The sequence below is a fragment of the Filicampus tigris genome, chromosome 16 (assembly GCF_054856515.1).
Source record: "Filicampus tigris isolate MCC_2025a chromosome 16, RoL_Ftig_1.0, whole genome shotgun sequence".
Classification (NCBI taxonomy): domain Eukaryota; kingdom Metazoa; phylum Chordata; class Actinopteri; order Syngnathiformes; family Syngnathidae; genus Filicampus; species Filicampus tigris.
The window spans coordinates 1,317,842-1,345,042 of NC_141232.1; the positions used below are offsets into that span (position 1 = coordinate 1,317,842).

General features: G+C 46.3%; 2 protein-coding genes across 2 annotated transcripts in view; one reads left to right on the forward strand and one right to left on the reverse strand.

Moving 5' to 3' along the window:
* The window catches only part of gcgra (glucagon receptor a), a 32,760-nt gene extending 16,759 nt beyond the window's left edge, over positions 1–16,001 (reverse strand). The window contains exon 1 of the mRNA XM_086054655.1: positions 15,846–16,001. The gene's annotated coding sequence lies outside the window, so the exon portion shown is untranslated. The remainder of the gene's footprint in view (positions 1–15,845) is intronic.
* The window catches only part of iqck (IQ motif containing K), a 33,289-nt gene that overhangs the window by 2,606 nt on the left and 3,482 nt on the right, over positions 1–27,201 (forward strand). The window contains exons 2-10 of the mRNA XM_086054656.1: positions 20,082–20,127; positions 20,733–21,047; positions 21,359–21,450; positions 22,063–22,225; positions 22,294–22,391; positions 22,741–22,793; positions 22,916–22,993; positions 23,108–23,192; positions 26,831–26,942. Coding sequence (XP_085910782.1) covers positions 20,963–21,047; positions 21,359–21,450; positions 22,063–22,225; positions 22,294–22,391; positions 22,741–22,793; positions 22,916–22,993; positions 23,108–23,192; positions 26,831–26,942 — 766 coding nt within the window. The 5' untranslated portion in view covers positions 20,082–20,127; positions 20,733–20,962. The remainder of the gene's footprint in view (positions 1–20,081; positions 20,128–20,732; positions 21,048–21,358; positions 21,451–22,062; positions 22,226–22,293; positions 22,392–22,740; positions 22,794–22,915; positions 22,994–23,107; positions 23,193–26,830; positions 26,943–27,201) is intronic.

Genomic DNA, 27,201 nt, shown 5'->3' on the forward strand with positions numbered 1-27,201 from the left:
TGACTTTGGATAACCCCTTTGAGGCAAATCGGTCCCGTTTCCTGTATGAAAAAAAGTGGCGTCCTCCGCTCACATGTCAAGCAAGAGGAAAGGCCAGGACATTAACGCTTAACCGGTGATCTGAAATGCAAAAGCAGATGCTTGCGCGTAACTGTCTGTGAGGATGCGCACACGCGGTCGTCCGTGACCCTGCCGTGGTTTTCTCCCAGCCTCTTCCTCTTCCTCCTCCTCTGTCGGGCGCGTTATTGATTTGTTTTTGTCACGTCTCTATAGGGGTCACATCTGGTGAATATGGGCGGCAAACAACGATGAATGCCTGTGAAACGTTGGCCATGTAGCTGCTTTGTGCACGCGTCATTCACGTTCTTCTTTTAAATGACATTAGTAGTTGTATGAGATTTCTACTCGTCATTGTTTCCTATCATTTATACACGATGATTATTACAGTGCAGTGTCATGCCCTTGCGAGAAGTACAGCGCTCGCCGTGCTCCACGGCGCACTCTGCTTTGAAACAGAGATGACATTTAGACCGATGCCGTTGATAAAATGCTCCCTTTGCATCTGCGCTGCAGCCTCTTGCCAATCAATTAGTGCACATAGCTCGCCACAGATTAAAATCTGGGTGTTTGGACGGCAGCAAAGTGCTCCGTAATCTTCAAACGGGAAGGCCTTGTCTTTCTTTATTTACTGATGAGATCCAAAACGAAATTCGGCCTTTCCAAAGACAAGGCGGCCTTCCGCCGCCTGTTTGCGGCCGACGGCGGAACCCAAAGTCAAAGCCGTCACGAGTCAATGTCGCCGACGCTCCGCCGGAGCCTTATTTGTGCCTTTGAAGTCGAGAACGGCCGCGCATGCATTCTTGACAGAAAGTCAGCCAAAAGGGCACTCTGTAATTCACATTTTGATGACGATTAAGAATCCTTAACGCATGCAGGGTTTTCCTCGCTGGTGTGATTTTGTTTCGTTTTCACATTGAAGCTCACATCTTCAGTTTGCCACCGACAGCATCTGATCAAGCGGGCTTAAATCCAATGGGGATGCAGACGGCAAAAACTTTGAAACATCGATTCGTACAACTAATCCTCAACGGCGCCCGAGCTCATTCAATGTGAGCGTCGCCATGGTTACCACACACTCAGTTGCGTATTCTCCTGCCTGGAGAAATCAACTACCAAGCCAAACCGAATGTTGTTTCCATGAGATTAGGAAGCATTAAATCCCCTGATGCTGATGATAAGAAGACGTGCTATTTTTTTTTTCCAGTCTGAAAGCAGTCACAGTATTCACCATTTGCTCACCGATACCCCGTCACTATTAATCTAATAACGTGACCGAAAAAAGAAGAAAGAAAAAAATAAATAATGAAATTGTCATTCTCCCCATTTGTTGCCTATGAAATGTTTTCCCTACAGACGCGTCGTCGTGCTTGTCAAAGTCGCTTGGAAGACGTTTTGCTCCGACCAACCAATCGGAGGACAGAGCGAGGCTGACGTCATCTTGTGAGGGTGATTCTCAAATGAAAGAAACAAGAGTCCCACTACAGTAATACATTGGATACGTGACGTCGGCCAGCGCTACTGATTCTGAAGGCACTGGGCAGACTAGAGTGGCATGGCAACACGCGGAGGCTGAAATCTGATTGGGTAAACAACGTCTCGAACTCTTACGGCAGTGCAGCCAAGAGAAAAACTACCGAATGAAGAGAAAAGACCACATGAATACCATTTCATGGAGTAAATAAGATCATTTAGTCTGTAAATGTAGGTCAGCGCTTTTGAAAGCGTTTGGGTCAGCAGCTAAGGCCTTGCTGCTGACCGCCATTGACAGCTTTGTCTCAGCTGTTGCGTAATGTTGGCAAAAATAATCAGTTACCCCGAGGCCCCTCCGAGTCGAGCCCAGCTGATTGTTTGTTGGCGACTGCAGCTGCTTGTTCAGTTGATCGGAAGAGCTGCCGCGTGCGTGCGTGCGTGTCTGCGTGTGTGCGTGCGCGTCTGCCTGCGTGCGCGCTGGCACTCATCGCAGCCATCTTAACACTTCACTCACATTCCAAGAAAAAAAGCAAAAGGAAGGCCGCTAGTCGTTGTTTATTTTCCCATGTCAAGCTTTGGGTTCACTCGTCGCAAGTGACCCAGCTTGGACGGGAGAATTAAACACACACATTAGTTCAGGTCAGAGCGGCGTGCAAACGCAGGCACGCACGCACAGCAAGATGAGAAGAAGCCAGAGTGGACGCAAGAGGCAGCGGCGTTCCTTCAATCACGCCTTGCACCCCCGTGAGCCGCGGCCCGATGGCCGTGAAACACACGTGTCATTTGGGTCACGCCACCAGCACACAAACGCCCTGCAGCCTACAGCCGTTCATATGCGACCGGCGTTATTCGTAGCGAATTACAGCCGAGATTTTTGAAGATAGAAGGACTTTACAAAAAAAAGTGCCTGCATGTGAGTCATCTGTTTTGTCAATCAGAAGGCACAAAATCCATTAACGTGGCATTTAGGTCTCAGTGCAAATTTTGACTAGACTGTGGCTTGGAAATTTGCTCCGTTTCACCGATACCACTTTACCTAATGACGACGCTTTGCGAAAAAAAAAAAAAAGCGACGGAGGCCACATAGAGTAACCATCACTTAGCCAGAATGTGATAAAGTATCACTTCATTTGTCCTTCCTATCTAAAAAAAAAAAAAAAACAAGATTTTTTTTACACCCCCAAAAAACCTTATTCTTGTAACATTTTTACCTTTTTTTTTTAACAAAAAATAAATTAAAATGTAGTTTTTCATTGGTCAATAGAATGTGACTTTACTTTTGTAAGATGCAGAATATTATTTTTATTCTCCTAAATTTGCGACTACACTGTCAGTAAAATACAACTTTATTCTTGAAAAATTCAGCTTTTTCGTAGGAAAAATCCGTTTCTCAGATTGCAGCTTTTGTCAGATTAACAACAACAACAAAAATTTACAGGAAAAATTAGGACTTTATTCTTGTAAGGTTGTGACACCGTTTTCCTTGAAAAAATATTTCTTCAGCCTTGGAAGATTCCAGGCCCCCCTCTCCAAATACTTCTTTAAAATACGACTTTATTCTCACATTTTTTTCCAATAAGGCCCCAATACCTCTTTGTATAAATGGCATTGAGTTTTTTTTTTTACCTGCTTAAACTATGGCAGTGCCAAACCAATGGTTCCTTTTCATAGTGCCAAGAAAAGCTGGCAAGTTTCTGCCTTTTTCCAACAGCCACACAAAAAAGTCGGAAAAATGGCAGCCCTTACAAGACAAAGTCAACCCGCCGCACTTCATTCATTATTCATAGTTTTATGCCAACATTTGACAATGGAATAAAGAAACTATTAGTGGGTTGGCGCTGGAGTGATTTCCATGCGTAAAAAATGTCACGTGCAAACACAAGCTAATTAGGCACTAAGAGATGAGTGCACGCACGCACGCACACACATCAGGTGTCCTAAGCTTAAAGAGGAAGTTCCACATTTCGAGGCTCACTCAAGAAAAGTGAGCGTTAGAGTGAAAAAGTGCAAATGTGGCGTTTTAAAATGGCGAGAAACTAACAATTCCTTGGCTGTCGCCGGGCAACAGGCGGTGACTCACAAGATTAGAATTGGGCTGGACAAACACACACACGAGTGCACCCGCACACACACACACACAATACAGTCTCGTCAGCATGTATACAGATGAAAAGGTAAAGATAAATGAGGTCAGCAAAATATCACTAGCAGCATTTACCAACGTAACAAAAACGTTTCCAAAACCGAAAGTTGAAAATGATAACGTGATACGCCAAGCGGAGGCTAGCATGTCCACTTTTGTTCACTTTCATATTTTTCCACAAATTCCCACTGATGCTCAGTCCCCACGTGGCCTATTATTTATTTAGGTTTTGATTATTTTTTTTATTTATTTTTTTTACAAAATCGCTTTAATGCTAAGCAAACGCATTCCTATTCCATCTCCATCAACAAAGGGTGAGTAGTTTAACTTTATTTTAGGTCATGTCAATAAGAAACTCTCTTTGCATTTGTTTGGCGGGTATGTATTCGAACATTTTGCGTCGTAAATGTGTTGTGTTGTTAAAAACCTTTTTACGCATTTGTTGTCGCGCCAACAAGACTTTTCTCATTGAAAGCCACAAAGGTTGTGTTGAACGGACTTGTGAGTCAACTTTTCGCCCTCTGGCCCGATCGGACGGTAATGGCTGAGTTTCAATGCATCTTCCTCCCACTTGCAAGTATGCTTTGCAAACATGCCTGTTTATTTTCTCTTTTTTTTTTTTTTTTTTTTCTTCCCCCACCCAAACATGCAGCATGATGGATGTTGTGCGTGTAGGCTGGCGAGCGCTGAATATTTGATGGTCTTTATTTCGATGACAGCATCGCAACGGCTGCCTAATGGCTCCGCTTAGAGGGAGAGGCGGTGATGAAACCTGACATGAGAGCACAGGTTGACAGCCGCGAATCACCGCGGAGACGCACGGCAGCCAGCCCCCCGGCTACCTAAGCGGGTAGAAATATGCAGACAAATGCAGTCTGCTCGGAGGGGGGCAACAGAAGCGATCTGAAGGGAAGAAATCAGGCCTTTGCGTTTTCCTGCTCAGAGATATGCGTGATAAAATGACATACAATACACAGTCCCGAATGCCATTTCATCAAGAAAAGTCTAGAAAAAAAAAAACCGCCCGGCTCATACTACTGATGGAAAGTTGGGAGTGGTTTTGAAACAATGATTTTAAAATACCTTCCAAACAGTAAGCAGCCTATGCGTGGTCTGTAATACTACAGAAAGTCCTTTTCTATGGCGCTTTTCTAGATCAACAAAGAAACTATTTGCAAATGAAAGGCAATCCCAATTTGTCTTGGTCACGCCGCGGTGACTAAAGAGAGCGGTCTTTCCCAAGCAATCAAACGGATTGCTGCGCTTTCTGCTCCGTGTCAAGGTCCAATTTGTGGACGCATATAACATGAATGATCCTCAAGTAAACAAAGCTTGTAAGACTGTCCGCTTCGACGACAGATTGCTCTTGTTGCGCTTCTGAGAGTGGAGATGAAGAAGGGCGCATGATCGATTGGAGCGGCAACACAAAGCTGTGATGTCACACCAATTTCTAACAACATCTGTAATTGATTGATGGATCGCTTTTAGCTCGTTTCATGGATTCACGTTGAGGAAAGTAACAGTGGCACATGCGGCCTTCCATTTTTTTTTTCTCTCTCTCTCTCTCTCTCTCTCTGCATCCCTGGTGCAATTGTTGTATATGACCTGCATCCGTTTTCCAGAATTTCAGGCTTAAGCCGCTGGATTGTCTGTTTGCCGCAGTCACGTGTCTCAGCATGTGTGTCTGCACGCGTGTGATGTACTTTGTAACCGGAAGGCCGGTGTCCCCACGAGCTCCTCCTGGCGCGCCGTCACCGGTTGTCCTCCATGACGCAGGAGGCCGTGCGTGCGTGCGTGCGTGCGTGCGTGCGTGCGTGCGTGCGTGCGTGCGTGCGTGCGTGCGTGCGTGCGTGCGTGCGTGCGTGCGTGCGTGCTTTGGTCAAGTCCCGCTAATAGCCGCCGCCCGGTACAATGTGAGCCAGACAATTAGTCAGCGTGGCTGGCGGGTGCCTTCAGAGAGTGGCTGTTTTTGCTGGCTTATTTGGATGCGCTTTTCTTCTTAAAACGTGAGTCGGAACATTGGCGTGCAGCTTTCATGATGGCTGCAGCGTGAAAGAGCGAAAGCCTGCCCTTCGTGGGCCGGACCCGTTTGCGGGCGGAGAAAATCTGCGAGGAGCCGTATGAAAAATGATTTGAATAGTTTGACGCCGCCCACCTTCTTTAAACATTTAGACTCATGACTTCTTTGCTTCCGCACTTCTCCAAATAAGAGGTCGAGTATGCTTGCTTCAAGGATGTATTTTTCCAGTCGAAGTTTACTGCAAAACGGAAACTTGGGGCCCTACTCCGCCTCTTCTTCTTGCTCTCGTCACAACGTTTCATCTCTTCCAGTCGTGCTGGAACTGTTCGAATGTTCGGCCAAACTTCAGTTTGATCCCGTTTCCGTTTTGGGGGGAAACTAATGTTGCGTATGTTTTGTGGTCCGAGAAAGCGCACGTTAAACAAAGTACGTGTGAGTGGAGCCTGACCGAGCTTCCTCTGGGCAGCGGCGGGAATTGGCGGGAATTGGCAATTCCTCTCGGTGGACGCAGCTCATCGCGCATGAGCTGCGCTGGCGCGACAGCGGGGAAAATACATTTGAAAAAAAACAACTTGCATATAATATGTCTTCCCTGAGACCACACAATGTTCATGACAACTTGTGTGTGTGTGTGAGAGAGTGAGCGAGAATAGATTTTTTTTTTTTTCCACATGAAGAAAAAATAGATCCAAACTGTCAGTGTGCAAGTCCTCAAGGAATATGACTGCACGTACGACTGATACGCTTCAAATTGTCCGTTGCGGTCGGTGTTCTTGCTTCCATATTGTCACAATCTTGGTGTCATTCTCTTGGCGGTGTACAAGAAATGTGCTTGCAATGTCTGCTCGCACAGAGTGAAATCATTTGAGATGAGTGTAGTACTTTTTTTGAAAAAAAAAAAAAAAAAAAAAAGAATGTTATTATTTCAAATCCTTGTTCCTCATTGAAAAGAATTGAAGTAAGGGCTGGAGGATTTTGAAAAATAATCAAATTGCAAATCTTCCTCCCCCAACATTACACTATTTTCAGGATCCTCTTCCCGTGTATCCATGTATTTATTTATTATTATTTTTTTTTTAACAAACGTCAACAATAAAAGAAAAACTGTATTACAGTAGACAATAACCGATGATTATACACAAATGTTTTGGTCTTAGAGGTTAGCCTTCCGCTAAAATAAAGTCAAATGGATCTTGAATGAATGACTTTATCTGCTTCAATTAGTCGTTAGCTTTTGCCGTGTTCACTATGATAGCTTCACAAAATTCTAGCAAGCAAGTGTGGCGGCCCGTAAACATAACGTCCGTAAGTCGTATCTGTCCGATTCCAACAGTGCTGCTTGATCACTTCAACTTTTCATCGTCCAAGAAACGATGACGAAACGATGATGTGGAAACATGCGGACTGCACATCTTTCGCACTCAACTTATGGAGACGCTGTCAAACTGCATTGTGCTCCAATGCGATGTCGATTTGCATTCGATTCATTGCTCAGCCCTCGTTTGTGGCGCAAAGCCTCCGCATGTAGTAAAGCGCAGCCATGGTTATAATTGCTCGCGAAGGGGCGTGCGATTCCAAGCGTTGGGCCACATCCTCCCAGCCAAGTGAAAAAGCTCAAACGAGCGCTGTTTTTTGTGCGCCGCGCAGCCCTAATCGAATGACGCTTGAACCTTGACCGGCGTTATCGCAAGGGAAGTGTTTGTGCGTGCGTGGGGGGGGCGTTGGCGTATTATGAGTGCCTCTTCAGCGTGGATTAGAACAAACCAAAAGAGTTGAGGGAAAAGCAAAAGCATGTTGCGTTCTTTCATGCCCCTTTCCACTTTGCGTCCTGCGCTGCTATCGATTTGTCCGCCGTAAATCTTTGCGCCGCGCTCTTGGCCTTCTGTGCGCTGAAGAGGAATTTCAAATCCCGAAAGGGCCCCGCGATTCACTCAGCCAGACGCAAAGCAGACGCGAAGGCCAACGTTTTAACGCGCCAACCGCTCGGTCGCCCGCCCCCCCCCCCCCAAAGTCCCCACCCCCACGACCGATGAGCCACGTGCGCTCGACGGCTGTCGGGCGAGTGGGCAGGTCATCAGTCAGTTAATCGCATCAGCTGGGTTCACTCTTGATTGGGTTGATTCCGCCTTGAGCGAGTTAGCGCGATTTATGTTTCCGTCATCTCAACCCACTGACCTCTTAGCCCCCCCCCCACTCACACACACACACACACACGCACGCGCACAAACCCCCACTCGACATGTCTGATGACGCCCAATACGAGTGTCTGGGCGTCTAAATCCATCCATAACTTTTATTTTTATGGCCTGACTCGCAAAGAGGATTCTTGGAGGCTCGTTTAAGTCCGAACATATGGATCCATGGCGCTCCGCTTTCACTTTCACTCCATTACCTTGTCCTTGCTCTGCAATCGCAGGTGTCGACAGACATGCGACCGCTCGGGTCTGCGCTCATGCCATGTGAAAATCTGTTCAAGGAACGCTGCATTTTTCACTCAAAAACTCTCCCGGTGGATTATTTGATCAGGCAAATGATATGCGCTTGCATATTCGAGGGTCTCCATTTGTTTAGGAGAACTCGTGTACTCTCCAAACGCACTAGGATGATTTGAAGTGTGACCAATCATGTTGGCGGTTGGTCATGATGTCATCGTTTCCGGCCGAGTGTGAAAATGGCTTCAAGCGCGTCCGACCGGGCGTGGTGGGTTGCCACCGTGCCCGGCGCCCATCCTCCGAGCTTTCCCGGCTGCTCGGGAACTACCGGGGGAATGCTAGGCTAGCTTAGCTAACTTGCTCTGCGCCAGCCAAGAGCCATTAATGCTAATTGACTTCCGTCAGGATGGGGCTATGGTAGAGAATTTGTCATGATGACACCTGCGACTTTTTCATAAAAAAAAACCAAACAAACTTGAGTGTGCAGCAAGTGGCGAGCAACGCGCTTGGTCTCGTCTCATTACTTGAGTGCTAGAGTCTTGTTTCACATTCGGATGGCATTTTTCCTTGAACGAATGCGGATGTGTCAACGTCAGCGCGGCGACAATCAGTCCCGCCACTGCCTGCTACCGTATATTCAGACAGCGGGCTGTCTCGTCTCCGAAGTTGCCAATATGTTTTGTTCGTGCGGTGTAGAACTAGAACGAGTATCGTACCGAGAGCCGTTTCTCATATTTTATGTACATGAGAGAGGTCTGCCGACTTCATGTCTTTTTTTTTTTCCTGTGGTGCGAGGAGAGCGCACTGGACTTGGTCTTCCCAAAAGTCTCCTCTGTGAATCTTTGTTGAACAGAAGGACTCAGTCAGGAAGGATGCCATTGAAGTGTTTCTGTGTTTGGCCGCTCTCCAAGGAGAACGTGCTCAAGCCGCTCGCTCGCTCGCTCGCTCGCTCGCTTCTTTGGTTTTCTTCCATGCGGACGCTTTAGAGCAGCTGCCAAGTGATATTGTCTGGCGGGTGAACCACACAAGCTGGGTTAAAACAGCCCAAAGAAAAAAAAAATCCCTTTGACCCACTCTGATATGGCGACGCTGGTCTTTTTTGGCCTGTCAGCTTGATTAATCTGAGCGTTTCCCACTGTAGCGCAGGCGCCATTACGGCACTCGACGTTTGTTCACATGGGCAGGAAGGTGCGCTGCTGGCTGGCAGCCACCCAGGCCGCGCTCAAGTGATGGAATGTCCTGGGTTCCGCATCTGCGTCGGCTTCTGCTACCGAGCACAAATAGGCTGGGATGGAGCAATTATAACGAGGGGAACCACCCGAGTAGGCCTATTGTCATTTCTCTTTCAAGTATTTACTTATTTTTTCATTATTGAAACTAAACCTCAGGGCCGACAGAGTTTGAATGATTAAAAGTGAAAGATTGAAGTACAATTTGAACTCACTAGTGGACACAAACATTTGAAGCACATCTGATCACAGAGCTGCTGCTGTTGTTTCTTTTATTTTAGCCAGCCCGGAGCTACTGCGGGAATGCGAGGCGCTAAGCTAACTTGCTCCATAAAAAACTCTCCTTTCATGGTGCAGATCCTCCTCCTCAAAGTCACTCATCTTTTCCTCCATGTTGGGGAATAAGCCGCACTTTTGCCAAGTATCCTTATCACAAAACGAGGACGAGGAGTAAGTAAGAGGCGAAAGTGGAGAAGCCGCGCTAAGCGCTAAACTAACGGCACCATGCAGATTAGCGAAACGCTTGAAGAGTACCTATTTGTTTGTGTGATATACAGTGGTACAATTTTTAACAGAATGCGCCTGAACCGCATTACAGCGTTGAGTCATCAACTGTGAACAGCAAACTTCATAGAAGTGTCTAGCCAGAAAATAACACAGCCGCTGCACAGCGAGCGCACACGTCCGAAAATGGGAAATGAGTCAGTAAGTTAGCGCATATATCAGCCCAAAGCGGGAGACTTGAAGGTCAAAAGTATATTCATATACTGTATAATGTATTAAATATCAGCAACGTTATGTGTTTGTTTGCACCAGAGTTTTAAGTTTCACTTTGAGGTCAGCACAATAAATGTTCTCCAAATTATCTTTTTTTTTTTTAAGATATTCCATTTATATGGTGATATGAATTTTAGGCCTGTTTATCTACAACAGACCCAACAATCGGACAAAAGTATTGGAACACCCGCGGGGAGTGAACATTGACCAAAGCAATTGTGAAGGCACAGCAAATTCTTCCAAATGCCAAAGACAAAGAATTATGCCCCCATTTGATTTTATTCGTAGATGTCTGGCAAACCTTTGACCAGACAGTGTCTCTTAAGAAAAAAATGCGGCGCTTCCGGGGAAGCGATTGAAGTGTCCGTTTCATTGAAAGCAGCACTTTTGTCCTCCGAGCGTGTGCTTTTGTTGGCTCCTAAAGGGCACATCGGTAATTGGGTTTTCCTTGTGGGCAAAGGGGGCGGGATCAGCGCTCGTTTGGGAGCGTCCATCAAGAGGTTTCACTCTCCGCTTGGAGAACAGCTTGCTCCACACTTGGGGGCAGATGTAATAAACTTGCAAGTTATCCGTTTAAGGCAGCACGTGCCTGACTCAAAAAGGAATCGGCCCTTGAAAAGTGGCTACGGGCGACATGGGAGTCGATGTCTATTCGATAGGCAGGCCATGTTTCCTGCCCCTTAACAGGAAGGGATTGGTTCTCATGCTTCCCTTTTGAAATGGTGTCTATTAACAATGTTTACGTGTGCATGTACAAAGACTGCGTGTGCGTGCGCGCGCGCATGCTTGTAGTGGTGCTGAACTATAACAATCGAATTGCAATAACACCATTGCCGTTCACTATATGCAATAATTGTTTTCATGTTTCATGAAACAATGATAGGTAAACATGTGGACTGCACTTGTCAGCTCAGACGTATTGGGTCACTGGGCCGTTCTTACTCTCGTAGTAGTTTGACACACATGCTCATAAACTAAGAATTGAACAGCCACAGAAAATTGTGGGCATGCTTGATGATCCTCCAGATGAAACCTGGGAAGTACTGATACGGCCATTTTGTGCGAGTTGAGCCCAAGTACTTGTGTGCCCCTCGAACTTGGAATGTATTCTCACAGCGGTTATTTATAACATAACGGAAACTAATATTGAAAAACATTTTTCCTCGATGAAACCAAATAAAAACGAAAATGCCTTTTAAAAAAGGAAAACCAACCGGAGCTACAACTCAAACACTCGCTTGAAGTTGTGGTTGACTTTCCTGAAATTACGCAACACTTATCGACCTCTTCTTTTTATCTTGCACTTGACAAATATTCCATATTTTCAAAAACTAAAACTGATACTAAAACAAAGCATTTTCAAAAACAAACCAACCTGCTCTAAAAACATATAAAAATCTCGCACTTGACTAATATTCTCCATATTTCATATTTTGAACAAAAATAATTCTTAAACTAAAAGGAAGCATTGTCAAAAACATAAAAATGAACAAACCCGCTCTAAGAACAAATTGACAGGAGCTGAATTTAAGCAAGAAAAGTCCCAAACAAAATCAAAAGCAACAATAATGAGAAATCCCAAACTTTGTCACAGCAGCCAGCAGCCTATCTTGTGTTGATAAAGTGTCGTGCGTGCGCGCGCGCGCGGCCAAGGTGTTGTGGGCTGCCGGCGCCCGGCGGCAACATCCCCCTTGCGGACCCTTATCGGCACTCTGTTCCAATCCAGAGTGACAGCTCTTTGTAGCGTGGCGCTATTCTTAGCTTCCTCGTTGGCGCCGAGCCCAACGCGGAGCCTCGGGCGCACATGGCGGGCGTGCGGGCGCTCGGGCCGGCCGGCCGGCCGGCGGCAGCGGGCGGCGCTCGCGCTTGGCTTCGACCATCTCCTGAGTGACAACTCTTGTTTTTTGACACTCTTTTGTGTGGGCCCTACGGCTCGTCTCATCTCGCTTTGGGCAAAGCCCTCCTTCGCCCGCTGCGACGCGTCAACTGGAGTCGCCGGCGTTCCTTCCGCCTTTTTTGTTTCCCCGAGTGGATGAACCCTTACGAGGCGTCGGCGGAAGGGGTAAAAACAATCAATGTTGAATGCGCTGGGGCCAAGCCATTCAACATCCTCTAAAATGGCCGCCATACAGACACCACGCCAACCATAAATGCTCACGTATGGATTTCTTTGTCTCCGGAACGGAAAAGTGTGAGGGGAAAACGTGCAATGCAATGTTGCTCTTCGATCTTTTACAGCCGCCGGCGATGCTGACCACATAAATGGCGACCAGGGAAGACGCAAATGCTGAAATGCGCTTTCAGTTTTTGCCCTTTCAGGCCAACTCGCTGATGGCGAGTCAAAGTCTCAGCGGCCTCAACGTAACGGAAAGTGGTGCGAGTGGCAACATGACACGGAACGATGTCTGCCGCTCATTTTGCATGCATGGAAGCGCTCTCGCACCGCCAAGCGTCGCCACTCGAAGACGACAGGAAGCCTCAGTCATTCACCAAGGCGCAGCAGCACGGACGCTTGCCTTCATTGCGTGTACACTTGTGCCCAATTGATTTGCATACTTGACGGCCTTAATGATAATCAGCCGTGGCGGCGGCGTGACCGAGTTGTTCGTGCGCTTTGCGACGCTGGCAGATTGGCTCCAATTAGGAGTCAAAACACTGCCGGAATATTAAAATGGCAATTACACTTCCTCACTGGCTCCCCCCTGCAATGACGCAAGTCATCTTTTTTCCGGGTTTTTCACACCATACAGACGATCCCAATTTAGTGTTGCTCGCCTGCAGTGTAGTGCCGCAAAAAAGAGGGCGCCCTGGTACCACGTTATGACGTTTTAAATCCAGATGAGCGAGTACCGACGTCAGGTGTCGTATCGGCCGCCTTATTTCAAGGTATCGGGTCCTCATACGGGCTGCCGATACCAGCCACGGATACTTAAGGCAGCAAAATCTGACATTGACCAAGTGTTCCTTGCCAGTAGTTGCTTGCTACACTGACTCCATTTGGCACGTCGGTGAATCATCAGACGCAAGGGTCTTTTTTTCACATTTAGTTGAAATCGTATATATCCAAGTGCAAGTACTAGTGGTATCAGTACCTGTGAATGCTCGTGCTGGTATCAGTCTGAAAAAAAAAAAAGTGGTATCGAACATCCCTAGTTTCCATATTTGTTGTAGTTATATGCCTGTGAGCGTTGTTGTTGTTTTGTGTGTTGCTGCTCTGTGTACTATTCAAGTAGCGGTTGCTTGAGGCTTTATACTGACCAAAGCATCTCTCCTCAATACGCTTGTAGACTGAACGCTTCAGGAGGTCCTTTGTCCCAACCGCAATTAGACTGCCTCAGTTGAGCACATAGGTTCATGACTGGGGCCCCCATTTATTTACACTACTTCTATTGTTTGGACTCAGTGGTCAATTACTGGCTGCCCGTCTCACTATTCATGTATTTGTTTGTAGGCGCATACATGTTTATTTTGGTTGATTCACAATGAGCTGCCAGAATTTCCCCAAAGAGTCGAATAAAGTATCTGTCTATCAATCGTTCTTTGCAAGCTAATTTCCGTTAGCCTGTCCGTGGCGTTTTGTATAGATAGCGGACATTTTCAGCCTGTTTTCATCAGTTCTTCCCTGCTTTGCTAACAGCTTGCGCAAGTTGGCAAACAGGCAGCTGAGGGAATTCACAAGCGACACTGACTTAGCGACATTTTTGCTCGGCAGGTAAGTTGATCTTCTCTTTTCTGATTTTGAATTGATTTGTGCATCCTTATTACGAAAATGTCATGCTACCAAGGTAGCAGCTGTGGCTAACGTTGCGCTTGTGCTAGCTTAGCTGTATCTTCCGGTGGCAATGGTCAAAACAACAAAGCTGCAGAAAACACACCACATGGATGGATCTGTCAGAACAAGATATATATGGCGATAGCAGTTCATCCCCTGTGGGAAATTAAACGGTCACATTATTCACACATACACACAACCACCATTGTTAAAACAAATGCGCAGAAGGCATTAAAATGAGTTCAAATCTAATCTAAGCACGGAAAAAAAAAACCAACATAAAATGAACATGCTGGTAGGCTATGCAGTCAATAATACTTTAATTATGCCGCAATAATATTTGTACAATCTGACTGCCTCGTTGGCCAATAAAGGTTCACGTATGCCAGTCACGCAGACTCGTCCGTTGAATCAAAAAGGAGGGCACGGGTTCAGGAATTTACAAACACTCTGAACACAACACAATAAAGATGATGAGGCAACTCATTTACCCCATTTGACTGCTCTGTATTGAATATAAAATGCATAGTGGGAAGAAAGAAAGGGTGCCATCTACTGGATCTGTCAGGCACAGCCCCCAATGCACTTGCCAGTGATTAGTGTGAATTCGGCCAACACGCATTGAAGCAGCTGCTGCTGCTGCCGCCGCAAACCTCGTTTGTCAAAGTCAAGTTTGTTTAAACGTGGTGCACATCTGCTTGCTGCTGTTTTAGTCTTAAACATGCAATCCAATCCAATCATGTGTCTGACAAATGATTTATGCGTTGACTGGACTAAAAATGGACTAAGCATGAGTGCAGCGTGTTGACTGTGCGCGTGGCTTCGTCTGCTTTAGATGAAAAACGTCATTTAAAAAAATCAAATGAGAGAGTTTACTGGCTTTTGCAGGATTATACAATCAAAACTCTAAAAAGTATAACTATATATATATATATATATATATATATATATATATATATATATAACTATAACTATAACTATAAAGTATCAAAACCTTTAAGAAGAGTGCAAAGTTCTCATTTTGTGGTTAGAAAAATGTAAAGGGATTGTTATTGAAGTAATGCTGCACAACCAAGTCACAAGCACACTGAAGGAATAAAAATGGTAAATAAAATTATGACTCAGGGAAAAAAAAACAGATCAAAAGTATCGAGGGCTGCCCATTTGAAACTTCAATAATTACAGTCAATATTTGTATGAAAAACACTTGTTAGCCATGACAAAAATCAAATGAATAAGTGGTGGAACCAAAATACTGTACTCGTTGAGATTTTTGAGCTTGAAAAGAGCAGACGCGTTGACAATTATCAATTGTTCTTTTTCAATAGAAACTTTCATTGCAAGCCTTGGTAAATATTTTCCTTGTATTGAGAATGATTCTTCTATCAAAGATGTTACGTTTGTTTCGCGTGAAGCAACCTTGAAGAGCTCTCATAATTATGCAACGTACGTTAATAATAAATGGCGGCGTCGTGCAGAATTGGCTTGGATATTTCCAGATTGGACGTGAGCATGTTGTGTGTAAACATTTTGTTGGTATTTTTCATTTTCTGCAAACAAATGCTCTGCTGTTGACAGCAATAAAAATGCTCATCCGACTCAAACAGGCAACCTGTAAATAGCAAAAGCTAAGAAAGTCATCACTTAACACTTGTTGTTGTTGTTGTTTTCCGCCAGAGCTGTATGTGTGTTCAGTGCATTGGGTTGGTTTGTTTTTTTTGCTGTTGCTTCCACTCAAAGGCTGCAGACTAAAGATAGAAAGCGGCTCGGGATAACGTCGCATTTGAGCGCCAGTGATAAAGTCGACGTAACAACACTCGCAGGAACTTGACGTGCTCAACGCGTTCGAACCGCAGTCAAAGTGCACGAGCAGGCGACGGCATCTTCATCATCATCATCATCACCACCATCGTAAATAATACTAATAACAACAAGTATTTACCGGTTGTGGAGGCTTGGGCCGCTTGGGTCGGCGTCAGTCGGTCTCATCCTGAGAGCCTGTGGCCAACAAGGCAAGAGTTGCTCGTGCTTTTTAAATCCCAAACTTCTTCTTTTGCATCCCCCCCCACCACCACCACCACCACCACCACCACCATTCGCCGCGCCTCTGCCAAGAATCAATTATCGCGCCAAGTGACAAGTTTCATTTTAAATGCTTCCTCTTTGGAGTTGGTGGGAGGAGGTAGTAGTTAACGTGGATGTGGCTCTGCGGTTGATGTCATGCCACTGGAGGCTTGCTTCGACGCTGCACGCGCTCCTTGTACTCCTGTGACGTCACAAGGGGGGGCGTTATTTATTTAGTGCGTGCGTGTGTCAGATCGCTAAGTGGTCTGTTAATTGTGCAACGTGTCCACGTAGTGTTCACTCACTGGCCACATTATTAGGTCCACTTTCTCACTGGAATGCGTTAGTGACACACACTGCTGGCCTGAGCAACAGCAGCACTGACCGAATTTTACAGCCTCAATTACAATGTTTGTTCCATGAAATTGTGTTCATGTATTCCCACTGGGAACAGAAAAGACTACTCTCTTCATTTCGTGGCATTTCTCTTGGTTGCACATATTCCAGTAGGCTACATGTGGATGTTCATTTAAAAAAACAAAAAGTTGTCCAATCAGATTTCTGCCTCTCATTTGTTGCCATGTCCATCAATCTAATCTGCCAAGGGCCTTCAGAAGCAGTCGGGCCGGCCACGTGTTAATAAACCATAGTAGTGATGAGGCTGTTTCTTTCAAGTCAAGAGTCAATTTTCTGCCCTTTAACCCACTAAGGACAGGAGCGCATAACCGCGTTTCTACCACTATAGAGCCGGGAGCGCTGTTAGCGTCATTCTACCTCTAAAGCCGGGAGAGCGGCTACGTCGGTGTCTTTTCTTTTAGTCCAATTCTCCGTCTCTTAGCCAATTCAATGCATCGGAATATACACGTGAGGGTGGTGCGAGACCGCGGAGGATGTCGTGGAATTTTTTCGAGCCCTAGGTAGGCTAATGGCGGACGCCGTCGATCGCCCGGAGCTCTGATAAGTAACGGCAGTGCCATATAGACGACCAGTGGAACCAGTCGAAAGTGATATGATATGGTTTGTAGACAATGACGATATTGACGTCTTTGTAACAGAATAGAGGATGGTCATTACCACTCGATTAAAAAAAAAAAATTAAAATGGTGCATCTCTTGCACTGACACGTTATTTTTACCTCTTCGATTGAAACAGTAAAGATGAATAAACGTGGGTCTGTGTGAAAGCCACGTGTCTAAGCTGTCAAATTCTTTTGGAATGATGTTTCTGTCTGCTACACGGGTTGAGATATTCATTATTTTGTAGGTGTCGAATTTCTGACCAATTGGTACAACCGTACACCACGCACTGGGGAATTCTTTGCCGTAGAGACAGAAGATAAGATGAAAACACCACAGAGAAATCCAAGTTTTAAGTTAGGTATGCTTCGTGAGTGGCAACGTAAGATGGCCACCGGTAGCGTCACTTCTCACGACGGCGAGGTAGCGCCATTTGCGGTCTATTCATTTGTGAAAGTGCGATCTCAGGGGGCGGCCATTTTGCCACTTGCTGTGGACTGAAAATGATGTCAGAGCGGCTCAGGGCTCAGCTTGCAAATGTGTCGGCTCGCCTGTTTTGTGTTTTTGGGAAGCTGAGCCCTTCGGCGCTGCCGTGTCATTTTTCATTTGTGGCAGCACAAGGCAAAATGGAGATGGATCAAAACGGGCTGATTTTGCTGCTTACTTCCTGTTCCACAAATGCAGTATCGATCGGAATGCCGTGTTTCCACTGGTGGGGGCGCATAAAACATATTATTATCAAGAATATTTTGGACTGGGCTTCCCCTTTAAAAAAAAACCCAAAAAAACGTGTTTTTACAAATAAAGGTCGAAAGTAGATGCCTCCTCCATACGTAGTTGAGTAAATAAATGCTCCAACCACAAACCAGTGAAATATGCTCTCGTCTTCCATGAACTCACATTGCTGGAAGTTAAGCTTCGATGTTTGTTTTCTATTCGTTTGATCTCATTACTGCTACACTAAGGTATGTGTGGTTGTGTGTGTGTGTGTGTCCTTGAGAGACAGAGGTCACTAAACTTTGTTTCATTAATCGTCAGCCGGCTAAGTGAACTTTGCTCCGCAGATGCCTGTTTTTTTTTGTTTTGTTTCGTTTTTTTCCCCTCCGTCTCTGTGGCCAGCGCGCTCTCGTCTTTGATTTAGCTGCCGCGGCCCATCTCCGCCTCCCGAGGTCATTCCGTTTTCCAGAGGCAGCCCAAATTGAGGAAGCGGCATCATCTTCACGTGCCAGGAATTGTTCTTCGCTGCAGATTGGCCGCTGGCGCTGACTCATGCCTGATAGCCACCCAAATGCCAAGCTGAATTTCCACCGAGTGGAAAAGTGCCGCCGGGCTCCCGATGAGCCTCTTTTGCGCAGAGATCTCGCAAAATTGCCGCAATTCAGTTCAGAGCCACAATTGCGAGACCCGGCTGTGAATTTGAACTCACTTCTCCTTCCTTGTTGTGCGGAAAGCAATTATCATCTGCCACATAGGGCCGCAGCTAGCAAATATTTTTAGAATGGAGTAGTTCACCGATTATCCCATCCAGTAATCAGATAAAAATGGATTTTGTATTGTTAAAGACTAACGTACATTTGAGGTGCAGGTCGCCAGCCTCACTGTAGTATCTGTGACCGTGTTCAGTTTTGTTTTTGAGAAAACTGAGTCGACACTTGTAAACACATGATTGCAATTTTTTTGTAATCAGAGATGCAAGTCAACTTTTGTGAATGATTTTTTTTTTTTTCTTTTGGGCGCTGTTTTTTTTCTCTAGCACATCAGGTTTTCATAATACTAATGCAATAAGAGTAATGTAATATTTATGACTTAAGGGTTGAGCAACAGGTGGATTTTCTTTTTGAAACTTCATAGCTATAAATGACAACGCACGGTCAAACTTCAAAACAAAAAATGAAACTAAAACCTAATGTGCTAGTGAAAAAGCAAAGACATTTTGGACATCGCCAACAATAGGTTGAAAGACACATACAACCATCTTTGATTAAAAGTTGCAGTTGCCCACTGTTATCTTGATAAAAGCAGAATTGACAATTTGCACCTCCAAGAAATGAGTGAATGTGTTGCAAATCGATTCGTCCGCGGAAACTGTTGCGGCGCACGTCCTAGTTCCGAGTAATCCTACTCTGCTTGCTGAAGGCTGGCATTGCATTGGCTTGGGGAGCCATTTTGCTTGCCGCACATTTTGCTGACACCGCAACTCAAATCTGCACTGGTCCCAGTCAAAGAACGTGCGCTTTCTTTGCGTTGTCGGCGCTGACGCGGTTGATGCTCGCGTCTTCTCTTTTGGAAAAAAACACACGTGCTCTTTTGAACTTTGCTCATAAACAAGGTTGAATGACCTGAATGTGGCAGGAAAGCCCCACGGGGCGCAATCATCAGCGTCGACTGTCTGAGGAACAAATACGCTTATTTGCATTGCCGTCCTATTTTAGGCCTGGGGTTTTTTTTTTCTTGTTATATAATTGATCCTCATAAGGCTTGATTTGTTTTTTGGGCCGGATCAAATGCTCTCACGGGCCGTTAATAGGCCACGAGCCGCCACTTAGTTGTATTTTTACCTCGTTATCTCTTTGATTGATGAATCGTCTTTGTTTTCTGAGCGTTGAGAAGAGCCGTCCAGAATCCCCAGGGAGTCCGATGAAAAGTGTCCTCTACATGACACACGTAACACAAGTCATTTTCATGGATGGATGGATGGATGGAAAAAAAACAACTAAATAAGCCCTCTTGGGAATCGTAACACCAATCATCCAAACATTTTAATATCATCATTATGGAAATATCATCCGTTTATGTACTTTTCACTTGAAATGCTCAGAGCATTCTTTTCCCGTTCTCGAGAGTGTTGATATCGCAGTGAGTCGTTCGTTAAAAACAAACCCAGCTCGCCCCGCAGGCACACAATAAATGAAAGACATCTTAAGACTTTCTTGTATGCAAGAGTGCTCAAGCTGAAACAGTCACGCACTATTGAATAAAGGCAAGAGCAGCGTTTCGTTAACACACGAGGACCGCAGATAGAACCCAGAAATGGCAATCAGTCAGTCAATCAATCAATTCATTAATCAATGAATCAATCAATGCACTTTTCCACGCAGGAACGTCGAGAATCCGACTGCAAGTTGTGTGCGGCTCCCTCTGGTGGTATGTAAAAGAATCACTCTTAAGTTCAATATGTAATGCATTTTGACTTTAAGAGCAATTGTTTTATTTACAATTTATGCGCAACACATTTAAATGAAATAATACCGTTCAGGTTTTAAAAAAAAATTTTGGTGCAATGTTGATATTGGCTGGCGGTGAGGGAAGTTTAGCCTGGGTTGTTGGTGGAAGTTACGGCAAGTATTTGCTGCATGGGCATGTACACGAGCACCTGATGTGCATCTTTCAAGTGCAACTACAAAATCACTTACTTCATATATATGTAAAGTAGCTTGAAGAAAGTCTTACAGATACTTAACAACATGATGTTAGTGAACAGAGGCACTGAAGCAAGGTGACAAAATGGCAAAAAAATTCTGAAGTAAAATAATTGGGTCTAAACTATGTTTAAAAAAAAAAAGCTTGAGTAAAAATAAAATGACTTCATCCATTTTCCCCTGCTACCCTACTCTGTTCTTCCATAATCGTACTGCCTGTTTTCTGTTAATTGTCCTTGGGGTCCCCCTAGTGGTCACCTGAAAAAGGCGCTAAGTTGGCGTATCCACTCGTTCCAAGCCTTGAAATTAAAACATGAGATGTACCCACAGACGATCGACGAGTTTTTTTGCCGAAGAAAGATGAGATGCAGCCTCTGCCGTTTAAGCGCCGGACGTGATTGGTCTGCACTTCCTTAGCAACGAGCGGCTGCTTGGCAACAACAACAACAACAAGAACAGTCCGTCATGAAAGCGACGCCAGGCAGGCAGCCAGAAGACAGCCGTTGTTAGTCTATTTGGATTGTTGACTTGAGTAACGAGTTAAAAGGGCAAAAGAAAACATGTTTAACTACCAAGCCGAGGAGTCGTCACGACTTCCAAACCCAGCTGGTGCCAAAAAGTCCCTTTGGGAGGAAGTTTGTGCCGGTAAGATCTTTCCAGCTTTCCAACTAGCTGCGATACAATTGAAGTTCATTCAGATTTAGGAAACAATTTGAAGTTTAGCATCTGATTTAGATTTACCTTGCGTGATGAAAATGTTGATCAAGCCATGGCTTTCATAATGTTTCAGTGGCTTTATATCAGCATATTGAATTGTCTTTAATGTGCACACCCTAAGAGTTGGGATTTTATTTATTTTTTGGTCCGATGAGTTTTGTTTTGAGTCGAGACAAAGGATTAGTAGGTCAAGCGAATGAGGAACCCACTGCAGAAGGAGTTTTTGTGTTTCTTTGGAGACTTTGAAGCAGGACTGCCGTGCCCCCCCTGTCCTGTTGGGACCGGTTCAGAACCCTCCAGAGACAGCAGCACGTCACACACCTCTGCCAAGGTAAGCCTGTTCAAAGACTCCCTTTTGCTGCTTTTTTTCTTTCCTTTGCTTGGATACATTTTTCAAATGCAAATGCTTTGTACTTCAAAGTGAAATACAACTTAATTGAACTTTAAAAATGTACTGTACTGGAGTAAAAAACTGCACTCGGGTTTTCTGCGAAGCTACAAAACGTCCTTGTAATGTTTGATTGTATCTTTTATTGGAAATGTATATTTTCTAGATCCTGTGATTATTTCAGCTGCCACTAGAGGGAGTCTGTGCACCTGTAGCCTGTGATACTCTTAGCACATTGACTCACTGACAAAAATAATGCGTTGCTAATCTAGTTGAAGCCGGATGGCCTTGTACGACTGATTCTGAAGGCTCTGGGCAGATTACATTTTACATGGCAACCCATAGAGGCTGAAATCGGATTGGACGAAAAAAATTGCCTCCACAAACATGTAGTGGAAGCATTGCAGCCAAGAGAAATGCTAGGAAATGAAGTTAGCGGACTGTTGGGAATGGCGTCATCCATGTTGATGGAATAAATTTCAATGAGAGGCGAGAAGTTGTTTGGGCCGCCGGGCGTCGCTTTGGCTGACCTCCAACTCTCTGAACCAAGCGCAGGCCTTGACGGAGGATGACGAGGAGGACGAGAACGCGCTACTGCTGGACCTGGACCCGCTTCTGCACCACCCGGCCCACGCCGGTTTCTCCGTCTTCGGCGTGGACCCTCCTCTCAGCCACAAGAAACGAGCGCACCCTCCTTTCTGCCCGCAAGCGTTTCAACGTAAGCCCGCGTCGTCGCTCGTGGCTGGGAATCGTGTCCGGCGCCGTCATTGGCGTTGTGTGCGGCAGATCCCGTCACGCAGTACATGGAGGAGAAGGTGTTCCCCGTGCTGGTGCCCGCGCTTGAGGCCGTCCTCAGAGAAGCCGAGAAGCAAGGCTGTCTGCAGGTACGCGCGGCCGCCGTTTTCTGCCCGACTGGCGACATCAAAGGCCGATCCAAAGCCTCGACGGCTGTCTTTGCAAATGCCAAATTGTTTGACATTCGAACAAGCACCGCGGATGACTTTTTATTCTAACGTTTTATATGTATATTTTTGGGTTTTATTTTCCATCCATTGATTTTGTAAGATCTTACCTGTTTATTTTCTTCCATCCAACGCAATCTATCATGGCCTAATCCAACTAAGCTTTCCACTTATCCTCATCCTGGTGGAAATACTTTTTCTTTTCTTTTTTTTAATTGCTTTACTGCTTTGCCAGCATGCCACCAAAGTCTTTCTTTCCGTCGAGTTTCAGAAGAAAGTGATCACGTTCAACCCCATCGACTTCCTGGTGGAGTGGCTCTACAAGTAAGTGACACGCACGCCTTTTTTTTGTCACGTCATCTTGTTACGTGGGCAACAAGTTGGCTTGCGTGCGTGAATAATGAGCGGATTTTCCAAGGCGTTTGTCTCTCTCCTCTCTTTGCCAGTCACAACCCCCGCAGACAAGGCCAGCCCCCCCGACAATTCAACAACATCCCATTTGTCCGAGCCTGGCTCAGCATGCAGTGGGTGTTTATTTGCCACGTCGATTGTGGTCACATAAGGTGAATATGATGGCTCCTGAGTGATTTCGTTGCCACTGTGTTGTTGCATGCCACGCGCTTGTGTTGCTCGGCCAGTCCGAGGCCTCCCATCCCGCTCTTCCTGCAGCTGAGTGACGAGCAGGCCGCTTTGATCATCCAGTCCTTCTGGAGGGGCTACAAGGTGCGCAAGACAAGAGCACAACACACACAAACTACATTCCAAACGGGAGAACAAGTGTTACGGCTGTGCACTGGCGCTGCGTGGCCAGTAGAGGGCGCGATGGGTTCGCGGCTGAATGAATGAAGCTCGCTCACCGGGCCTGCGCTGAGTCAACTTCGGCTGGTTTCTGTCATCAGTTGACGTCGCGGACGTCGCGGTCCATTGCCTCCTGCAAGGCCGCTGTGAGGGGAAAAATGTGGAGGGCTCCAAAGCAGACTTTCAAAGATATACCGCTGTCATGTTTGTTGCGTTTGCTTTCTTTAGCCTGGCTTCAGTAACCGCCGCTGTCATGCAGGCAAATGCTCTGATGCATTCAAGCAGGCTAAACTCGGTTGAGCGCCACTGGCGATAGGTGGCGCTAGTCAACTAGCTACCTGCTGCACCTGTTATTCGAGCATTTAACTAGTTCCAACTACTGCTACGCTCTTTGCCCTCACTAGTCAGACAGTTCAGCGCATGAGTACTAGTGAGGCAAAATTGTGCACTCGTTAACAAATGCATGCTAGTAGTTGTGCTACAAGCACACAGTTGTCAACTCGTACACAATTTTGTCAACTAGTTTTTCCTCAGTATTAGCATGGCCGTTGTCCTACTAGTGAGGAAAAGGGACATACCAGTGCAATGACTTGGAGGTGCATATGAAAGAAATGCTGGCATTTAGGGTACCACTGGAACAACTGTCTTCCTATTCACATTTGTAGTTTTCACTGCTGCTTTGTAACATTTCTGCGTACAGGAGAACTGCCATCGAGCATTTCCAGCGAGTCGGCCAAAAGCGCTAGTACTAGTAGCAAACTGCACTACTAAGACCCAGTCATTCCACTTGGTGTGGAGGCCTTGAACGCAGCACTGATAGGCTGCAAGGCTGACTGAGGGTTTTGGCGTCTTTGAGGACACAAGAGGATCATCACTTATTTAAGATACACAAGATATTTTGGGCATGCAGTGACTCAGTGCGCGTGCGCGCGTGTGAGATCATGCGCGTCTGTCACATTGTGCCTTTGCAACGAGCATGTGATTGTTTCTGGATGCGTCCAACTAACTCAATCTTTCTATCGGGCACAAAACTGCACAAAGCGACGACGTCTTCCCGACGCTTTCTTTTGATTGACAGCGGCAGGGAGGTGTTCATTATTGAGAGCTCTTTGTTCCCAAAGGGGGCAACGGATTAGATTAGTTGCACTGCAGCTCCAGCAATAAACGTGGTTGCGCCTTGAGATGCAAGTTCAACCTATTCTGTCACCACGCTCGTATCACAAAGCACCTTTCCCGCTGAAATGTGTGGACGTGCCGTTCATCCAAAAACTCAGGCCTCCAAAATTTGCAAGGTCCCTTTGAAAAGAGCATGTTGTAATATTGTACCCAATCTTTGGTCTGAGGCACCACCTTTACTACAGCTCTTGTATGGCATGCAATCCCGTTGTGCAAGTGTACCGAATGTTGTGAAAAAGTGCCGAAAAGACAACTTTGCAGACGGAAATACATACGCAAATTCCACTTGGAGTCAGTGGTCTATTTGTAACGGCAAATATTTGGACGGAACGATAGCCTTGTAGGATTAGCGTTACTAGTCGTCCATATTTTCCGCTCATCAGCCCTTTGCCGGCCGAAGCTTCAACACCCCCCTCGCCCCTCCCCCATCCCACCTCCAATGCGCGTGCGCACACAAAGTCTTCCACACTCTGGTCTGTTATATAACCTGTGTGACGCAGCTTTGACTGCAGTGTAACACAGAAATCAAGAACAAAATATTTAGTGCGTGTATGCGCGCACACTGGCTATTATGCATCTGCATGAAAACATTGCTCACAGTGCGCGCGAGTGGAAAAGAAGCTGACGCCTAATGCGATTGTCTGTCACACTCGAGCGAGGGCTGCGGGGGTCTCAACATATTACGCAATCCTCTATGCAATGTGTGCCTTAGCGCCGCTCGCTAATCCATTCATCCACGCATGCCTGCCACTCGAATGCGCACACATGTGTGCACGCACGCACGCACGCTCGGCTGATGGTTAAGACTTCTCAAGCTCTTTGGGGGATCTGTCACGTGAGCCCGAGTTGTCACCGCGCACTAAACAGGCGTCACGTCACGTTCAGTGTAATTGACATCCACTGTACATAAACGACGTCCAATTGTGATTTTGTTCTTTTTTTTTTTTTTTTTTTTTTGCTGAGGGTTTCTAACAAGTGCAACGGCCGCAGACCCGGCACATGCAGGCAGGCTGAGGAAAAAATGCATAAGGAAGTTGTCAGCAAGCAAATTATGTAAAGCCTTTAATAATGCAAAGCATGTGGGAGAAAGCGGTCGGGCTCGAGCTCTCGTTTCATTTCATTTGGGCCGCGCGGTCACGTGGCCGCCGTTGCCTTCGTCGGAAATTGTTCGTTCGGGGCGCTTCCTGCGCATGAAGACGGACGTCAACAAATCAATGAGTTGGCGCACCCAGCAAAATGCTGCTTTAGCGCTCGCCAAACACTTGCCGTAAGTCTCATTTGACTTCGAAGCCTCATACGCGCATTTACCGCAAGCGCAAATAAACCAGTGCCTTCGAATAAGCCTTACAACCCACGCGCATGGCTCAAGTTTGATTCCTCCCAGAGAACTTGATTCCCTCCGGAAGACTTTAAAAGAGCCTTTCAAGTCAGGAGTTTTGTTGCGTAATACAAGTAGGAGCGAGGTGGCGTAAGTCAACATGAACAAAGTCTGACTTGACATCCCGCGTGTGCTTCAAGCTGGCGTGGCCACTTTAGAGCGCCTCGTTGTTGCGGCGTGCGACAGGCCCCCAACCGGCCACTGGCATGTATCGCAGCCACCGGAGGGAGGCTTTATCGGCTATGTTTGAGCAGCGACAATTTTGTTCTGACTATTTGAATTTGTGTTTATAGGTTTCTTTTTGATTGAGTGAAATTTGTCGCAACAACAGCCATCCCTCTGGCGTTTCCAATTTCAAAGGCATCTTTGATTTGACTTTACAGGGACTTTTAAGTCCACATCGGTTCACCGGGTGACTCGCACATCGTGCAGCAGCTATTGTCGAAAATGTGGGCGGGGCAGCGTGAGCGGTGATTCCACTTGACATAAGGGCCAAACGAGCTGAGACTGGCGCTCACCCAGTTTGCTGCGGCGTCGACGGCAGAAGTAGGTCTGCCTTTCCGGCCGAATGAGCCGCTTGCCGCCGTGGACCAATCGTCTGACTGGAACGCGTGGACACGCTCATGCAGGAAATCGGCCAAACGCACGCACGGCCCCCTGCGGACTTGGCAATTTTGTGAAGTCCCTTTATTTCGTCGCGATAAAACCCAAGACATTCATGTGAGATGAATCCGATATTGTTCGTTGTAATTTTGCTTGCGCTTGTTGAAAACCAAAATACAGGGGAAGAGGATGTGGGAGAAAAAAAAGAATCGCATAATGAATATTGAGGGGGAAAAAGAAATCGCAGTGTGGACCAACGTTTGGGATGTGAACGGTTTTGCTGTGGAAAATAAAAAAGCACTCTTAATGGCCATCAGAAAATGTCTTGTCAGCTGTTTTGTGCTGGAGGGAGGCTCACGTTACGGGCGCTGATGCAGACGGTGGTACGCCTTTGTGTTTCGCGTAGGTCAGGGCGCAGCCGCATGTGCAGGAGCTGCGGCAGTGGCAGAAGAACCTGAGGGTGACCCGTGACATTCCCAAGGCCGTCACGGAATTCTGGGGCCGCGTGGAGAAGCGAGGTGAGTGAGCCCGCCGCCGCCGCCGTCGCCCACGTTGGCCTGGGACGACCGGCCTCTTGGCAAGGTTGCCAAACACCTTCCCAACGGGGCTCGCAAGCCAAAGGGATGAGAATGCGTGTCCGAGGCGCCTTTGGAATGAGGGCGCAAGATGGAGGGAGGGAGGCAAAGAAAGAAAGAAAGAAAGAAAGGCAAGCCAAGAAGAGAGCAAATGTCTGCCGGGCTCGTGTCAGAGGCGGAACGAGGATGGGGGCTGGGTACA